At 30.0% G+C, this 18,484-nt stretch overlaps 1 protein-coding gene across 4 annotated transcripts in view; it reads left to right on the top strand.

Annotated features, from left to right (window-relative positions):
- The first annotated feature begins 1,462 nt into the window (after positions 1-1,462).
- LOC107449489 (non-POU domain-containing octamer-binding protein) overlaps positions 1,463-18,484 on the top strand; it is a 157,124-nt gene continuing 140,102 nt past the window's right edge. For all 4 annotated transcript variants that reach the window (XR_015434232.1, XR_006226205.3, XR_006226204.3 and 1 more), the window contains exons 1-5: positions 1,463-1,940; positions 5,686-5,987; positions 9,008-9,303; positions 11,325-11,379; positions 13,988-14,111. Coding sequence is in view for 1 of the 4 variants with exons in the window: in XM_016065016.3 (XP_015920502.1) it covers positions 1,539-1,940; positions 5,686-5,987; positions 9,008-9,303; positions 11,325-11,379; positions 13,988-14,111 (1,179 nt within the window). In the remaining 3 variants the exon portion in view is untranslated. The remainder of the gene's footprint in view (positions 1,941-5,685; positions 5,988-9,007; positions 9,304-11,324; positions 11,380-13,987; positions 14,112-18,484) is intronic.

Here is an 18,484-nt window from a genome sequence, read left to right as displayed (position 1 = left end):
CACGTGAACCGTGTAAAAACTCTTTTTAGGTTTACATGAAAAGGTTTTAGTTGGGTGAAAAAATCCTTATATTGCTATCTGGGATTAGCTGCATTAATTTTTCTTAAATTCAAGCAATAAAATATTAAACAACTTATATTGACAGTTTGTCACTGACATTTACACTTCTATCTAGATATATCCAGAAATAAATTATCTATATATTTGATTTTCATATTCGTTTGGTTTACCATGAGAGGCATTTCAAATGTGCCATTTTATGTACTATAAATGCTATCAAGCTTACATTTTAAAGGATCTTATTATATTAAGATAAAGTTGCTCTCTTAAGAAAATTAATTATGATAGTAAGTTGATTATATATTTAATATAAAATAATTATTCTATTTACATGAGAAAAAGAAGCTGAAAACAAGCTTAATATACATACTTTTTTAATTTAAAAAATCAAAACTCACTCTGGACAAGGGAAAAAATGCATAAAATTCGAATCGCTGTTTGGTTCGGGATAATAAATTTTTAAAATGGCTATTGTTTTTAATGCTTCTTATATATGCAATAAAATGGTAAGTTAAAATTGAAGAATTTTTAAAATATTTTAATGTAATTGAAATGTTTGGAATGTTAATCATTTTTCAACAAATTAATCGAAATATTTAGGTCATATTTTTTGCCTGTTGATTACCTTCCGAAAATTCTAGCATATAAAGCTAATAATAATACTCTATTTTTCTGTGTAATGTTGCGTGGGTGGGGGGGGGAGCTGAACTTCCTTTTTGTAGAAGCAAATATTTTAAACTGCCTCTTCATGAGTGGTTACTTCCTTTTAATAGTTTATTTAAGTGTGTCTATTTTTTTATGAATTTAAAGTAATTTTGTGATTTTTCTACATTACATATAAGCTGCCTTGATGGTTTAATATTATTTCATATTTGAAGAAAAACAATAAAAATTGCACTGAGTAGATTTTTATTTCTCTCTTTAATTCTGTTAAATATTTAAATATAAGACTTACTCAGATTATAGATACATTTAAAACTAAATATTCAATTTGGAAATATATACAAAAGAAACAGAAATACTTTTCATAAAATGAAAAGGAACACTTTTCTTCAACTGAATTTAAAAACTGATTAAGATGTACTGAAACTAATCATACAGAAGTGCATTATTTTTTGCTTCATTCTATAAAACTGTTTCAAAAGTCTAGAAATATATATTCTTTAACAAGTAATGCAAAAATAGATTAGGCAAAAAATATATCTGTATATATAATCACTGATACATTTTTCGCAAAGATTCTAAAAGTGGAGAGCGCTTGCTTCTAATCTAAATTACGGTGTGACGAGGTCACGTGACTAGTTCACTTTAGGAAACCGGTGCGAATATTGGAATGCGACAGGGAGAAAATTTACTTTTTTTTACTAAATTTGTCTATGCTTTTGGCATTGTGGCAGACAGAGCCGTTGTATTGTCATCGCCATTTTGATTACTTTAAATATTGCTGTAACATAACTTAGTATAAAAATAAATTAATAATGGCTGAAAATATAAAAGTAGAAGATTATGGACATGCGGATAATAAACAAGATATGAGGAATAATCGAGGAGGCCGTAACAACAACAATCGAGGAGACAGAATGGACAAGAGGGATAATAGAGGACCTCCGGGTCGTAACCAAAATGACAACCAGCATAACCAGCAGTGGGCTCGAAAAGATTTTGTCAAAGAAAAATTGGAATCCATGAGTGGCCCTACAACTAACTTAACTAGTAAGGAAAATGTTTCAGCCAAGAAATTTACTGGGCGATGTCGTTTATTCGTGGGAAATTTGCCGACGTCTACTACCGAAGAAGAATTTCGTAAGATGTTTAAAGAGTTTGGTGAACTTGGCGAAGTATTTTTAAATAAACAGAAAGGATTCGGTTTTGTTAATTTGGTAAGCCTTTCTTTTCTTTTATTATTTGGTTCTTCATATTACCGATGCCGATGTACTCACTTTAGTGTGTACATCGGCACCGCATGTACAACAATAATTTCACAATATGTGTGAAATTATTGTTGCTGTTGTTTGCAAGTGACAAATATATTATTTAAAATCTTCCAAGGGATATTTCTGTATCGTCATCTGCCACTTCAACTACAATCGCCAAATTGATTTTAAACAGGAAAATTAAAAGAATAAAGCATCTAGATGATTGCCCTGGGTTGGCTATGAGTTAGGGGAGAGGGGGGGGGCACCTTTCACCAGTTTTTGCTTAAGAATTATTTTCGAAGTTTTATTGCTTTCAAAATCTAAGTGCCGATTTCTACAGCACCCTCTGCGTCTGGTTTTGGGTGCAAACGTCCGCGTTTATTGCACAACCATCTCCCTATCGTATTGCATGACAACGCTCATTGCCATGTCGCAAACAAAGTCACTCTCCTATTGCGACGGTGGGAAATCCTACTCACCCGACATGAGTCCTTGTTATTTCGATCTGTTTCCGAAGTTGAAGGAACCCCACCGAGGTCACCGATTTCAGTACATTTCATAAGTACTCCACGTGTAGGGCGCTAGGTCGCCTACATCAACAATCAACACCTTGCCACTGGTCTACAACGGCTTCCCCACATTTGCCGAAAGGTTATAAGCTTGTAATTGTACTTGTAAGTTCATTAAAAATTGATTTATACTTATGTTGCCATTATTTAATTTACAACCCTCGTTTAAACCGAATAGTTATAATATAGGTCTTGAAGTATTAAGATAACCATTAGAAAAACCTATTAATAGTTTCAATAATTTTGGCAACTTTTTTATGTGTGATACATAATATAAATCGTAATTAAAATGTATAATGCAAGTATTGTGCATGATTTAGTATCTAATAAAATGTCTAAATGCCAAAAAAGAAGCTTGCCCTGAGTGTTTGACTTATTTTGATATTTTTCGATAGTTTTTTGCTGCACCATGCCGAAAACCAGTTTTTGACATCAAAAATCCAACCGTCGTTAAGTCTGTAATTTTAAAATTTGGATAAGCTTTAAATGGTGAAAAACCTTCAACAATATTTTACATAAATCTCACTGGCTGATGAATTACTATGAGAGAAAGAGTTGAGTAACACCTGGCATTTAACTACTGCTGTTATTTTTACGAAATCACTTGACACTAGTTGCAGACTAACATCCTTCTATTTAGTGTTAAATGACGAACAGATATTAGGGAAGATTAGTTAATCAGAATAGCCAAAGAAACCATTTTCAATAATTTTTGCGACATTTTCTAAGTATAATATATAATATAAATCATAATTATAATAGTATATAATGGAAGTGTAGTGCGGCATTTAGTATCTAATAAAATGTCTCCAATGTTAAAGAAGAAACTTGCCCCAGTTTTTTGACGAATTTTAAAAGTTTTTGACACTTTCCGACAGGTTTTTGATGTGTCATGTCAAAAACCCAGCCCTGATTTCTTTGGGTGCTAAGGGAGTGCTTTTTTAAAACTCAAAGTGCTCTTTTCTGAGAAAAAGCGCTCTGCTAGTTTTTTATTTCTAGGGAGGACTCTGAATATTGTGATGGTGTAACTTTATATATAAGTAATCAGGGGTCTGTCCAGGCCGAATTTGCTACCGTTTAGCGGTACCTTCACAAATTCAATTTTATTTAAAACGGTAGTTTCACAAATTCAACTTTAGGAAAAACGGTAGCTTCACAAAATACTTTTCCTTAAAATTTTGTTTTTGTATCCGTTAAGAAACATTAAATCTATATTTTTACCATGATTTTGTGTTGATATTTTAATATAATTTTTAATTTTTCACAAATTATGTCTAAATTTTCACAAAATAGGTACCTTTCAGAAAAACCTAGACAAACCCCTGGTAATAGACTTGTAACTTTTTGTCAATTTCATCCTAAAACCTCTTTAATGGGTACCCTCACACTGTGGTATTTATGGAAATGAGATAGCAGATATGCTAGCCAAAAGAGGAGCTGCGGTTCTCCAAAAGCCCAAAACTAAAGCAAGCCTCCATTCCATTCAACTGCTGACATCACTCGTATATCAAAAGACATTTCAAAATTTTGCCACTCGGGCTTGCGATGGCAAGCACTGGAGTGTTCTTTTAACAAACTCAGCTTTTATTCCTGACCACCCGCAATCAGTTGCGGTTGCATCTTTTAGACTATTAACGGGGCATGACTGTCTGCAGAATCATTTATTTCGCATTAGACTACCCCAGTGGTCGGCAAACTTATCAGCCAAAGAGCCAAATGTGAACATTACAACAATTAAAAAAATAATAAATTGGGAGCCAAATCTGCTTGTTTAGTAAACTTTTAAGACACTAAATAAGTAGTACACTAAATAAAACTAAATTTCATACTTTATTAAGGTGAACAATGTGCTTGCATCTCCTTGGAAAGTTAGAGTAAGTCAGGTTGGCTTGTATGTTGTTGTTTTTAATTTTAGGCATGATTCCAAGCTCTCATCAATAAGGTGACTCCTCAGTTTACTCTTGATAATGTTCATGCTAGAAAAAGATTGTTCGCATATATATGTAGAACCGAAAAGGGAAAGAACAGCAAGCGCGAGCTTTTTCAGCTGATCGTAAGAGTCAGGAATACTATTCCAAGCATTGAAAATGATCATGTCTCCCTTCTCCAGGTCATTCAAAGCAGACCACTTCTGTTGTGAACTTCTCCAATATTTCCAATTCAACACAAAGACGTTCAAATTTAGAGCGCCATATCTCCTTGTTTTTTAAATCCAGCAATTGTATTTAAAAGCTACCAATGTCAATTTTAAAAGGAGAAAATTTCAACTCTATCGTAGCATTAAGAGGATTTTTGTCAAATGCCAAAGTTGCTCTTCTGTTTTTAAATTCCTGACACCTGCTGAGAAATGCTTCCCTCATATTTAAAATTATTGTTTTAAAATGGTATTTATCAATAGAGGAATTATTTTCTTGGTGATGCTTCAGCAGGTTCGGAAAGTGAAACAATGTTTCCCTTTCAAAATCCTGAGCAAAAATGGTTTAATTTATCAAAATAAGATGTAATTTTTTTCTTAACAAGTTTTTTTTTAAATGAAAATATTATTACGCCTTCCGTGGATATTTGTGTCAGAGTTGCACTTAAGGAGCCAAAGAGCCACATGCTCTGGAGCCGCACTTTGCCGACCACTGGACTAGCCGATTCACCTTTGTGTGTTATATGTGATAGTGGACGGCAGAACATTTGGACGAGTGTGAAGCACTGACAGATTTTTCTTGTATATTACAACGCTATTGGCAAGCGAGAAGTTTAATGGCCTAACAGCTAATGTAACTGGCATTTGACAAATAAATTATCCTGAAACCACATGTTTTTTTTTTAAATTCAATTTTTCAGTAGTTATTGCTTGTGTCCCTCTTGATTTTATTAAAAAAAGTTCTTATTAATAGTTTAATGTGATGTATGCATTGTCATATTTTGTCTCTAATTTAAAAATTATTTATCAAGGCTATACTGTATTATAAGCTATACTTTATCTAATCTATCACACGAAATTTAATTCATGATTCTCAGGTGATAACTACAAAGAAAATGTTATCTTTCAGAAATTTGATTTCTAGACCCTGATAGTGTCAAATGCCATTTGTTTTAATTTAGCAATAAATAACTATTTCAGATTTAACTGCTAATCATTGTTTTAGGATACACGCCAGAATGCTGAAAATGCGAAAGCTGCATTAGATTTTACAATGAAAGATGGGAGACAACTAAGAGTACGTTTTGCAACCCATGGAGCAGCTTTAAAAATTAAAAATCTCTCTCCTTGGATCTCAAATGAATTATTAGAAGCTTCCTTCAGTGTTTTTGGAGATGTCGAAAGAGCTGTTGTTATTGTTGATGACCGTGGTCGACCCGTGGGGGAAGGAATCGTTGAGTATGCACGCAAACAGTCTGCACAAATGGCCCTTAAACGTTGTACAGAGGGTTGCTATCTTCTTACTAGGTAAGATTTTATTTTTAATAACTCATGTTTCCATTAGTCTGCAAAAGTACAAAGAATTTTTTTTTTTTTTTTTTTTTTTTTTTTTTTAAAATTCTAATAGGATTTTTTAGAATTTTATATTCCACAGAGTTGATGTGTGTGTATTGTTATGTTTATGTATGCCATGTTGCATAGCATTTTTAAAAAATGCTTAAAGGTGTTCCCCGTGGCAGAAACACAGCGACATTGTCGCAGAAAAGGACTGAGTTCTTGCAGAAAGATTTTCTAATTTGGGAAATAAAATTTTTTGGTTTGGCAAAAACAAAATTTCTCAAAAAAGATTCTGCAGAAACAGAAACTGTTTTACAAAAAAATAATTTCGACAGGAACAGAAAATTTCTGCTGAAGCAATAATGGTTCTGCAAAATTATTTTCTTACAGAATTGTTTTTCAGGGATGAGATTTTTCCGCTTTTTAGCGGATTTCCGCTTTTTTCACTTTTATCTCTTGAATTTCAGCTCTTTTATCCAAAATTCAGATTTTTCTAAAAATTTCACTTTTTTTTATAAGTTTTCTGCTTTTTCAGAAAATTCACTGATTTTCAAAGAGAAACAGAAAATTCAAACTACATAGCTACCAATCCTTTCTCATTTTTACTTATTTTAGCTATTTTCTCCCCTTTTACTTTTCTTGCAAAAATACTGTGAAACAAAAGAAAAATGCTGTGTTTGAAATACTGTAAATCAGTATTGAAACAAAATGTTTTTAAAATTTATCCCACCTTTTTTTGCTTTTTCTATTTTTGCTATATACCTTGTAATATAAATTCATGTACTACAGTTAATGTCTCACACATAGGCTACCATAGAAGAGCATTTATTTTTAAAAAGTGAAATCTGAAACTTGTTTCAAATACAATGAAAAGGAGTGAAAAACATAACTCCTCCTTTTTCTTCTCCTTTTCTTTCAAAAATACTGTGAAACAAAAGAAAAATGCCGTGTTTGAAATACTGTAAATCAGTATTGAAACAAAATGTTTTTAAAATTTATCCCACCTTTTTTTGCTTTTTCTATTTTTGCTATATACCTTGTAATATAAATTCATGTACTACAGTTAATGTCTCACAGATAGGCTACCATAGAAGAGTGATTTTTTTTAAAAGTGACAAAACCTTTTCCACATTAAACTCTTTTTTTTTTTAAATAAAAAAAATCTAACTATGCACTTGCTAAATTCCAAAACATGCCTGATATAAAGGTTGTGCATATCGAGCTGCAGTTACTATTTTAGAAAATATTGTAAGTAAGTTTATTGTCAATTGTAAATAAGCTTTTTTGTACATGGAATGATTGGTGAATATCGAAGCTGTTCAAAGGTTTTAACTTTGCATATTATTGTGGTTTCTTTTACATGATTTTTATATATTATGGTAACAAAAATATAGGATTTAACATGACGTTCAAATTTTAATTTGAGTTATCACTTAAGATATTTGATTAGCCACTATTCCATTATAATTGTCGTTTCTGGCAATTTTCGTTTGTTTTTTCTTATTCTGGTAGTTTTTAGTGAGTATTTCGATTTTAGGAGTTACTTTTTGACATTCGCAATTCAGATTGATTCTACAGTAAATCCACATAGTTTATGGATCGTTTGATCGATTTCCTCGTTTTTTTTTTATTCGGATGTAATTGATACCATGTCAGGGCTAACAAATTTCATATTTTAGTAATCAATATTTCACACGCTTGATGATTCGTGACAATTACGTCTTATGTCCACAATAGTCTTCGATTGCTTTTACGGCAGTTATTATAATTACAATTGTTTTTAAACTTGCTGTGTGCTTAAAATAAGTTTTTATTAAGACACTCAACATTTTCAAAATTTATGAATTCGCTCATTTTTAAACTAATTTATAGAATGTGGGAATTTAACTGAGGAATTATTTTTATTTTAGATTTTATCTTTTAAAAAGAGGTATGATTTTGTATTAATGATAAAATTAAAAACTTAGTATATTTTGGGTGTCTTAAAAGTTATACAAATGTTTGCTAACAATGCCCAGTTTTGTGATGGGTGCTTTTTTTTTAAAGGGGAAACAGTGTTCTTCAGCTTTTGGCGCCCTGTCCTTTTAAGGTCTGGAATTACACCAAAAATGACTTTCCATTTTTGTAAAATGCTTTCCTGATTTTTATTTTAAACCACTACGGAACATGCATATGCAGGTTATCTGCGCACCTGAGAAAAGTCAAGGATTTTGGTATTGTCATGAAATGTCATGATTTTAACTATTTTTTTAAAAAAAAATCATGGAAAGTCATGGATTTAGGTTGCCGAAAAATCTAATTTTTAAAATGGAATCCTCTCAATTTCAGTGTTCTGAATATCTGAATTAGTAACAAAATCCACACTCACAGTCATATTTTATTAAAATGTAAAATTTTTTTATTATGCTCCTTAAAAATTATAGTGTTCTTTCATAAAATGAAACAAAGAACATCATTTCTGGAGCAAATCATCTTTTAAACTTCTGTGATTTCAGAATTTTTATTGTTATTTATTTTTTTTTACTTTCTCAATCTAAAATTCTAGCTAAAATCATCTAGTCATTGGCAAATTCTTTTTATAGTGAAATGAGAACAGAAAAATTAGAACAAGAAAAGTATCTTTTAATAATTCTGCAGAAAGAAAAAATTTTTTTTGCTGTTGTATTTTTTTCAGCTATTTTATTTCCTTAACTCTTTCTTTACTCTGTTTTACAAGTTTAAAATCTATAAATATGAAGATGCAGACTAAAACAGTTTTGGTTATATCTATCATTTCGGTTAAGGTTATTATAATGTTTTTTAGACTTATTGTTGTGTTTTTGTTGGGGAAAATAGTAATTTCAGTAAGTCATGAAAAATTCTAGGAATTATTCTTGGAAAGTCATGAAAAGACATGGAATTGAAAATGTAAAATGTAGCAGATACCCTGCATATAACAATAACCTTCCATCATATAAAAATAGAAATAAGATTTTCTATCTTTATTAAAGCTCTCCTAGACCCGTTGTTGTGGAGCCTTTGGAACATAGGGATGAAGAGGATGGCCTTCCAGAGAAAAACTTTCAGAAAAGTAATAAGCAGTACTTGAAAGAAAGGGAGATCGGTCCGCGCCTCGCAGAGCCAGGCACATTTGAATATGAGTTTGCAAATCGCTGGAAAAGACTGTATGAATTAGAACAACAGAAGAGAGATCACCTCGAAAAAGAAATTGAAGAAGGAAGGCGGGCTTTGGACGATCAAATGGAGTTTGCCATATATGATCATGAAGCTAATCTCTTAAGAGAAAGTATGTCTTTATTTTTTTTAATTAAGTTTTATTTTGTGTCTTCGCGTTCCATTTATTTTTATCAAATTGCTTTTTTATGGCATTTAGTTTTTTATTGAAAGATCACTTAATCACTTGTTTTAAATTAGGGTTGTCTCTCCACAGGGAAAATACAGGGAATTTCATTTCTTATTTTTGCCTTGTATTCCGGGTGTACCCCGATATTGAAAATTTTTCCGAATTCCTCCAGGTCTAGAAACTAAGAGCAAGTTCTGTGATTTTCCTCAAATATTGTGAAGTGGCAAATATTCACAAGATTTTAATATAAAACCTTGATTTCGTATTTACTGGATTTAAAAGTTACTCATTGTGAATTGTACATCTCTATTTGTATTCAAGAGATCTAAAAGGCATGCATCGTGATTCTTGTAGGAACGAAGCTTTTTCTTAAATTAGTTACCATAAAAGTGTGATATTCCTTATTACAGTGGGTAATTTAATTATAGATCTTAGGTCAAAAAATTAAATATGAATAGTATATAAATTAATATCTTGTGTCACAATCACCGCTGTTTTGAACTATACAGTCTATTCAAAGAAGCTGATATCAATAAATACATAAAAGTAAAATATACCGCTTAAAGCTTACGGGTCACTTCCCCTTTGGCAGAATGGCAGTGACAAAGCAAAATTGTCGCAGAATGTTACAGAGTTCCTGCAGAAAGAGTTTTCTTTTCAAAAGATTAAAAAAATTACTTTTTTTTCCTAGAGAAATTTACACATAATATTTGAATCATCCATAGATAATCACTTTAGGATACGCTCAAGTCACATCGATAGTATCGTAAATCGTCGTAACGTTTCGATTATATTTTCGACATTGATTTTCACGTGGATTTTAAATATCCCAATAAATTCTAAGCATGAAAAATTCAAATCGTGCATTTGAGTATTTACTTTTAAAGGCAATAATTGTATTGAATTTTTGGCAGTTATTGTTATTGATTTTTTCCATAGTTTTTAAATCTGATATTTTTATACAGTATTATTTATGACAACAACCTAATCCCGAAACGAAACATGCATCTGAGAAGTCCTATTCGTGTTATTTCGTCGTCTATCTTATTTTTGGCAATGACTACTATGGATTGCATGATTTTTTAATTATTTTTTTGCTGTGATGATTATTTACAAAATGTGAAGGAGGAGATAATTTGTGCAACAAAATTCGAGAATATCACCCATAATATTACATGCTGAATTTAAAAAAAAAAAATTTAACACAGTGCTTTTGTCATTTTAAATGAGTAGCATATATGTTTGTTATTATTAAAAGTACCTTGCAGAAAGATATTAGTGATGGACACATTCAAAGAAGCCACAAGTTTGAAAACATTCTGCCACAGATGTCACTTCTTCTAAGGTTAGAGGTAGGCCTAAGATTAGATGGCTTGACTGTGTGAAAGAGGATTTCAAAATCCCTAAGAATTACTAACTGGGGAACAATCTCAAAGAAAAGAGCAGAATTGAAAAAGATTTTGGGGAAAGCTCCGCCACAGGGATAACAAGCCAATAGAAAAGGATTTAAATATCTTTTACTTAAAAAAAGCCATTTTGTTAAATAGTATTTACCTCCCAGCTAATTTTAATGTTATGGATTTAAGTATTAAAAAAGAAAGAGCGTTATTGACTGTTGTTAAAGGGAATAATATTAAGTATAATGTAAATAAACGAATTACAGGGAATTCTAATGTTTTTAAAAATATTTATTTAAACACTAATTTTTAATCAAATAAAATTTAAAAGAATGTGTAGTAATATTTATTTATCCCCCCCCCCCAGAAAAAAAATCATATTTTTTTTTTGAAATTTTGATTCAAAATAATGAACATTCAATTCACATAATTAAATCTATTTAAAATCATTAAGCTGATTGTGTGTGAAAGCTATTACACAAAAAATTATGTCATCTTAATTTCTTTTCTCATTACATTTGAAACTCAAAATATACAGCTAAAGATATTTTTCTTTCTTTTTCTCAGGATTGCGTCATATGGAAGAGCAAAGTACTCTGATTCAGCGTGAAAGAGAACTGAGGTAGGTTGATTTGTCTTTTCAACAAGTTACTTTTCTGGATGTTAATTTTTTTAAAAATTCTTAACTAAAATTTCAGAATAAAGTGGTGTAATAAATGTTTTCAAATACAATATTTTTCTACCAAAAATTTTTTAAAATATTTTTTTTAAGCCTTGATTATAAAATTTAAATTTTAATTTCAATTATTGTTGCACTGTGTTAAAGATGTTTTTCGGTGGAAAAGAAGGCTTCAAGCTTAGAACTGGGGTACCATTTTAATTTTCTTGTCTCCATACATAAGACATGGTGCATAGCGTTTTTAAAAAGTGCTTAAAGGTGCTTATTTTCGATTTTTAAAAAACCCTTGAAGCTGCTTCTTTCATGGGGAGTTTTTAAAAAATGCTTCATTTTCCCTTTTCGAAAATGAGTTTTTTTTTCTTTACCATGTCAATTTTCACCACTCAAAAGCTTGCTTTTCACATTTTATTCAACGTTTTCACAACTCATTCAACCACAATAGATGTACCGTCGGTCGATAGTGTATGGAAGCGCCAATCATTTTACATGTTTGCTGATCCACTCTGCTGCATTTTGAAAGATATTCTCAATTTCAAGCTTCATTTTCCACCCTCTGAAATCGAACCGAAAAATCTCTCGATGATTTTTTAATGGCTAATATAATCAAGAAAAGAGTTCTTTGTCAGAAATTAGTTATTTTATCATGATCCTGTAAAGTCTTTGAAAATTATTTTGCATTTTGTTAATGTATGAGTGCTTACTTTTTGTTAGAAGATTTGGCTACGAACCCTGATAAGAAAACTAATTTGAAAATTTCAAAGTAATAAATGGTTGCAGCTATAATGGTGTTCTCTCTGCTACAATTTTTAATTCATTCTATTTTTAAAATTTTTAGTGTGATAAAGAAATTTTTTTTGTACAAAATTTAACTTTAAAGAGGTACATTAAATTTGAACATTAGAATTATTGTCGAGGGGACAATTGATCGCTATCATTTTATTTGCTTAAAGAAGAAGTAAAGAAGTGTCACAATAAGAATAAATGTTCAAATCTATCCTCTGAACATTACATTTTGTAAAGCCTCGTGGCAACACGGCGACCTTCTAGGAAATCTAGATTAATAAGTCACTAATAAAACAGTTAATTTAAACTAAAAGTTCTTTATTATGAGGATCCATATTGAACGGCAAAAACAGTATCCAATACGCAGTCACTGGTAGAGAAGTGGGTGAAGGGCAGGAAATTCAGGAACAAGGAAATTTTAGATGAAACTGACTTAGACGAAATCAAATTAAGACTGCATGTTGACGATCATTCTCCTCCATCTTAGAGATCAATTTTATTCATTAATCAATAAGTGAGAACCGGACACCTACTGGAAGCCAAGGTGTTGGCAGCAATACCGACAGTTGAAGCACACTCCCGGATTTGGGATTCTTGATAAGTAAACATCCATCGCAAACAGTTTTCTCAAAAATCGAGGATAACGTTTATGTTTTTATGAAAAAGATTTTTAAGATATGCTATCAAAATTCAGAATTTTTATTGGAAGGCGTATTGAAGTTTCTATATTAGCAAAAAAGCAGTCAGTGCAATTTTTACATGGCCGAAAAAGGGTTATCAGAAATAAAACACATAACAGCGCGACGTGGAGTATAATACTCTCAACTTTCGAAAGCACCGAGCGTCTCTTGCACCGCTAACTGCTGTTATCGGAGAAAGAGTAGGGCTGAAATGGAATGTGCAAAGAATTTCCGGGGGAGAGTGTCCTAATTGTATTAAAGATTAAGGGGCGAGAAGAATCGGATCAGCAAATTTAAGATTTGAATCAGGAATTAACAAAATTGGATAAAGATTTTAGTTTAGAACTGACCATGAGATCATCCTAATATTTTATTTCTTCAATACTAATCCAATTTTTAATTAGTACTGTACTATACTTCACCTATATTAAGCAAGCTCAAAATTTTAAGTGACTCTAGATTTAAAAGTCTATAGTCAGGGCATATTGTAAGAATATAGGTGTCAGATTTTTCAGTTCTATTATTCCTCATTCTAAATTTGAATTTTATTTTCAGAATTTTAACCAAAAATTTCAACTATTGAGTATAAAATACGGGATTTTATTTTGATTTTCCAAAAGAAAAAAAGTGTAGGCATTTTGTTTATCCATAATCAGTTCTGAATCATGCCTTGCTGTAAAAATGTTGACAGGCCACACCTGCCCTCAGGTAATCCGATTGTCAATGACTGTTAATGAAGGCATGATTATTTTTGCAGAAAACTGCAAACCATCTACTATTTTCAAAACACTGCTGAATAATTTCATTGAACTATTTTTGAAGATTACTGAACAAACAAGCGAGTCAATAAAATTCTAGTTTTCGAATTCATCTAAAAATATTTAAATGCGAAAAATTATGCAGAAGGAATTGTTGTGATTTCAGGTGTCAAAAAGTGATTATTCTGAATAAAAATAAAGTCTCATAATATTATATTTAAAATATCAAAACTGTAAGAACAAATGTGAAAATAGCAGAAAAACGATTACAAGTAATTATGTTTTCTTGTTAAGTTTCGATATTTAGTCGCATCTTTTGTTAATTGGCAGGCGTGAAGACGAAATGCGAAGGGAAGAACAACGTCGTCAGCAAGAAATGATTCTTCGTCAACAGCAAGAAGAAATCTTGCGAAATGATTTAAGGCGACGTCAAGAAGAAAATATGATGATGAGTGTAAGTAATTTTTTTTTAAAATATTTTATTGTATCATTCATGTTTGGCTGGTTTAAAACCATGTGATTTTTGAATTTTTCTAAGTCTGGTTTCTTTTATTTTTTAAAAATATTTAATATATTTAAATTTTTGATCTTTATAGCCTTTCCATTTTTTAATGTTTGTAACAAAATGAAAAAACAGGATTTACAATTTTGAGTTCAATTCCTACTGGGAATTTGTATTTCAAACAGGGTTGGCAAGTTTTTGACGCATGACGGTTTTTACCGGTTTATACCATGGTTTTTACCGTCATGTCAAAAACCCCTCTGTCAAAAACGTCAAAAACTGTCAAAAACCCTAGTTTGAGTAAAACTGTATTTTTATTTGAGTTTAACTTCTTATCATTTAAAATTAATTTATTTTTGGGCAATAAAATTAGAAAAAAAGTTGTTAAAAGATATTTAAGAACAGGTTCTTGCATTTTCCCAACATGATTATATCAAAACATACTATTTGAAGTAAAATATTAGGATACTAAACAAAATTTTCAACATTTCCAAGCATCATTTTGTTTGTCATATTACATTACTGAAGAATGTCAAGTCATTCTTGACATAGAGTTTGTTAGTAGTTACAAGTTTTGAAAGTTTTGTTTAGCTTATTTCTAATATTTAAGAAATGCCAAATTTTAAATTCTTCTTTTTAGTTCTTTAATTTATTAATAGTTCCAAGCTTTTTTGTTTGTTTGTTTATTTCTAACAATTAAGAAATGCAAATTTTTGAATCCTTTGCAAATCAAGCTATAATGATAAAAGCAAGTATCACTATTTTCAATAAGTATATTACAATATTTCTGCATGAGTGTATATCCTTCTCTAAGAATGCATGTATATAGTTGCAAAATCAATAGCAATCATTTACAACATTCATTTATAAAGGCAATTATGTGAAAATAATATATTGTCCGCTATATGCCATAAGTTAAAGAAAACAGTAGGTTTTTGACAGTTTTTACCGGTAAAAACACGGTTTTTACCACTGTCATGTCAAAAACCAGTTTCTGATGGCAAAAACCCAACCCTGATTTCAAATAAATGTAAATCTGCAATATTTGAACGTTTTTAAAATATTCTAGTTTCTATGTTACCTTCAACTGCTTTGTTATTTTTTTACTGTTTGATTAATAATTCAGTTCTTTTTTATTGGCTTATTTAAAAAAACATTGCTCAGATAAAACAATATAATTTTTAAGGAAGGCACTCGTTAAGATCTTCTATTGATTATATTGAGTAATGAAGCAGGGTTGGGACTTAAGACAGGGCACTTGGGTTTAACTTTCTTAAAGTGTTCAAAAAACCTTGAATATTGGTAAAGAGTAAAAATTTTATATGTGTAACCATTGTACACATAATAATTATATTAATAAATACTTTTTATACAATTTACTTAAACTTAGAAAAGAATATAATTGGAAAAGATTTAAAACTTTTGAAGTTCCACAATTCGTTGAACAACAAAAGTGAATATCTTATCCCTTAAATATGAATAAATATCCTCTTAATACTGATAAATTATGTTTTTGCATAAGGATAAATAATGCAATTTTAAAAATAATAATAAAACTTTTTTCAATAATACCATGTTCACTCATCGTTTGTTGTTTCTTGTTCAAAAATTAAAATTTTATTTTTCCCAATATTTTTTTTAAAATTGTGACATAATTTAAGTAAAAAGGTTTTACAGTTTAAACTGTGGATTAATCCATTCTGTCCTAACCCTCAACTCTTTAATAAAGTATTAACCTGTGTAAGTCATGGAAAGCGTTTGCTAGATTTTAGCAGATACCCTGCTTCATGTGAAACAGTTTCCAGTCCTCATTTGCAATAATGAATACAAAACTGTTATCAGGAATTAACTTTACTCAACAAAAATCATTCAGATTATTTTATAGTAACCGCAAGACTAACGGGAGTTTAAAGAAAACAAAATTGTTGGTTGCAGCAGACTCTTGAAATATGTTAATGCAATCTTTTAATGAAATAGTTTTATGTAACAATCTGTTTGTCGGTAAGTAATAAAAAAAATTACCTAGCTGTCTAAATTTTCCTCTAGAAATGGTTACATTGCAAAACATTTGACTTACATGTCAGAAATAGGTTTTTGATTTAAAAAAACCCATATCTGCCAACTATCAGACTTATGTATCAAGTCTCAAAACCTCAGGCTGACAAAGTATTTTCTTGTACTTCTTTTTTTAATTTTATTTTTTTAAACGAGTTTAAATCAATTTTGGGACCCGGCATCAGTTTCAAATAATTACCATTTGATAATTATCATTTACCAATAATTACTGGACTATCATTACATTCAAATAATTAAAACTTCTGTTATCTTATTCAGGGTGGCCACCCACCTTAAAAACCTGGAATTATCAGGAAATTTTTTTATACTGGAAAAGTCAGGGAAATTTAGATAAAAAGCTGGAATTTTTTTTTGTAGATTTTCTTAATTTGAATTATTTTATGATCCGTAATACCCACTTTTTTTAGATGGAAATTTATTACCAAACAGTTGAAATATCAAGTTAGCAATATTATGCATACATCAAAATTTACTCCATTATAACCCTGTTAAACTAACAATGCCACATAAATCCCATGATTGCTAAATGAATGAAGAAACTTTCGGAGACTATGCAGTTTAAGAAAGGCAAAAATTGTGGTGGAGGTTGAAGAAAAAGTTAAGATATTTGCTTCTGTTTATATAAGTAGCATTTATTTCACTTCTAATCTGTGGGTTGAATCCATTTATCGTTCAAGTTTGTTTCGATGCTTCAAGTTTTCTTTCTTTTGACTAAATGATTAGAAATGCTTTAGTATTTTTAATTTCATTAAATTCTTCACAAATTAGTTGGTCATAATTTAATAGATTCTCATATTTTAATAGATTTGTTGGTCATAATTTAATAGATTCTAGTACTTTAATAGACAGGTCATAATTTAATAGTAATTAATGTTACGTTCTTTCTAAAAACTTTTGTACTCCTACCCAATTAAATCAGTGAATTATTTTTCTCAGCTAAGCCAATCAATCACATATTTTATTGCAATCGCTAGCAGCAATGTTTGTTAACAAATCATTACAATTTTTGTATTGATACTAATTTTCTCAATTTCATTTTAACCTTTCATAACACGTTTTAATTAAAAAAGCTTCTTTTAAGGACCAACTATATGTTAACATTATTATGTTTGTAAGGATGGAAGATGATGGAAGGAAAATACCAATACAAAGAGCTCAGTATTTTTAATTATACATTCACATTAAACATTTAACAATAAAGAGTAACAACATAACATTGCTAACATAAAAAAGAAGTTTTGCCCAAACTGAGTGGGGAAAAGGGATCCAGGATGGTTTGGAGCTCGTCTTGCGTCATCTCACATTAAGTCAGAATGAAGTCTATTGTTTTTGCGGATAGAGGGATAGCGTTATCTGGTGTTACGAATTAACTATCTGTTACATCTTAACATTTTGTTGGTAAATATTTGATTTTTCGTTTAAAATTCGATTCACAATGTCGAATTTAAAATTGGACATTGTGTAATAATAACATTGTTGAAAGTGCGCTAATGTTACTCTTTTTCCAGAGATGATATTTTCAAAACTGTTTCTCCTTTTACCTTAAGAAGCTGCTGAAAATTCGGCAATGTATGGGAAATATGTTAAATGTTGTATAATCATATAATATAATTTTTTTTATTCATAAGTGTTTATTAGGAAGAAGCAAAATGAATTTTTTTTTTTTTTCTCTTCACAGTGCAGTTTTCTAGTTGTAAAAGCATTGAGAGAATATTTTTACTATTTCTCTGTTTCTTTTTTATTCAACTTAACAACTTCAGTTTTTTTTCTAGCTATTAGTTAGTTTTAATTAATTTTCAAAAATTACTAAACTTATTTATATATAAAAAAAATATCTATTAATGATTTTTATGAAAGGAAAATTTGTTTGGCCGACTATTCGGTATTCGGCAATTCTACCCTACATCATTAGATCCCTAATAAAAATATATTAAACAATACTTGTCAAAGGTTTTTTTGAGTGTCTCAGTATTTGCCATTTGGTGCACTTAGTGCAAAAACTATCGAAAGTAACGCATTAAACTTTTTTATTCAATAAAAACAATATATTTTACATGCTAAACATATTATTTTCTCCACGTCCATCTTAATTTTTTTTTTTACCAAAACGTAAAAAAAAATTACTAAGTTGTTAAAATAAATGTATTATAATTATTTTTTCCATGATACATTAAAAAAAATATCATTTAAAATAAAATATTTTACAATATTGGTACTTTTGTTGTATTCATCATATAACTTTATAAGGG

This window comes from Parasteatoda tepidariorum, chromosome 5 (assembly GCF_982258835.1).
Source record: "Parasteatoda tepidariorum strain Cologne lab strain chromosome 5, Ptep-v5.0, whole genome shotgun sequence".
NCBI classification, from domain to species: domain Eukaryota; kingdom Metazoa; phylum Arthropoda; class Arachnida; order Araneae; family Theridiidae; genus Parasteatoda; species Parasteatoda tepidariorum.
The sequence above is the reverse complement of the archived record's forward strand: the minus strand, read 5'-3'. Positions and strand labels throughout refer to the sequence as shown.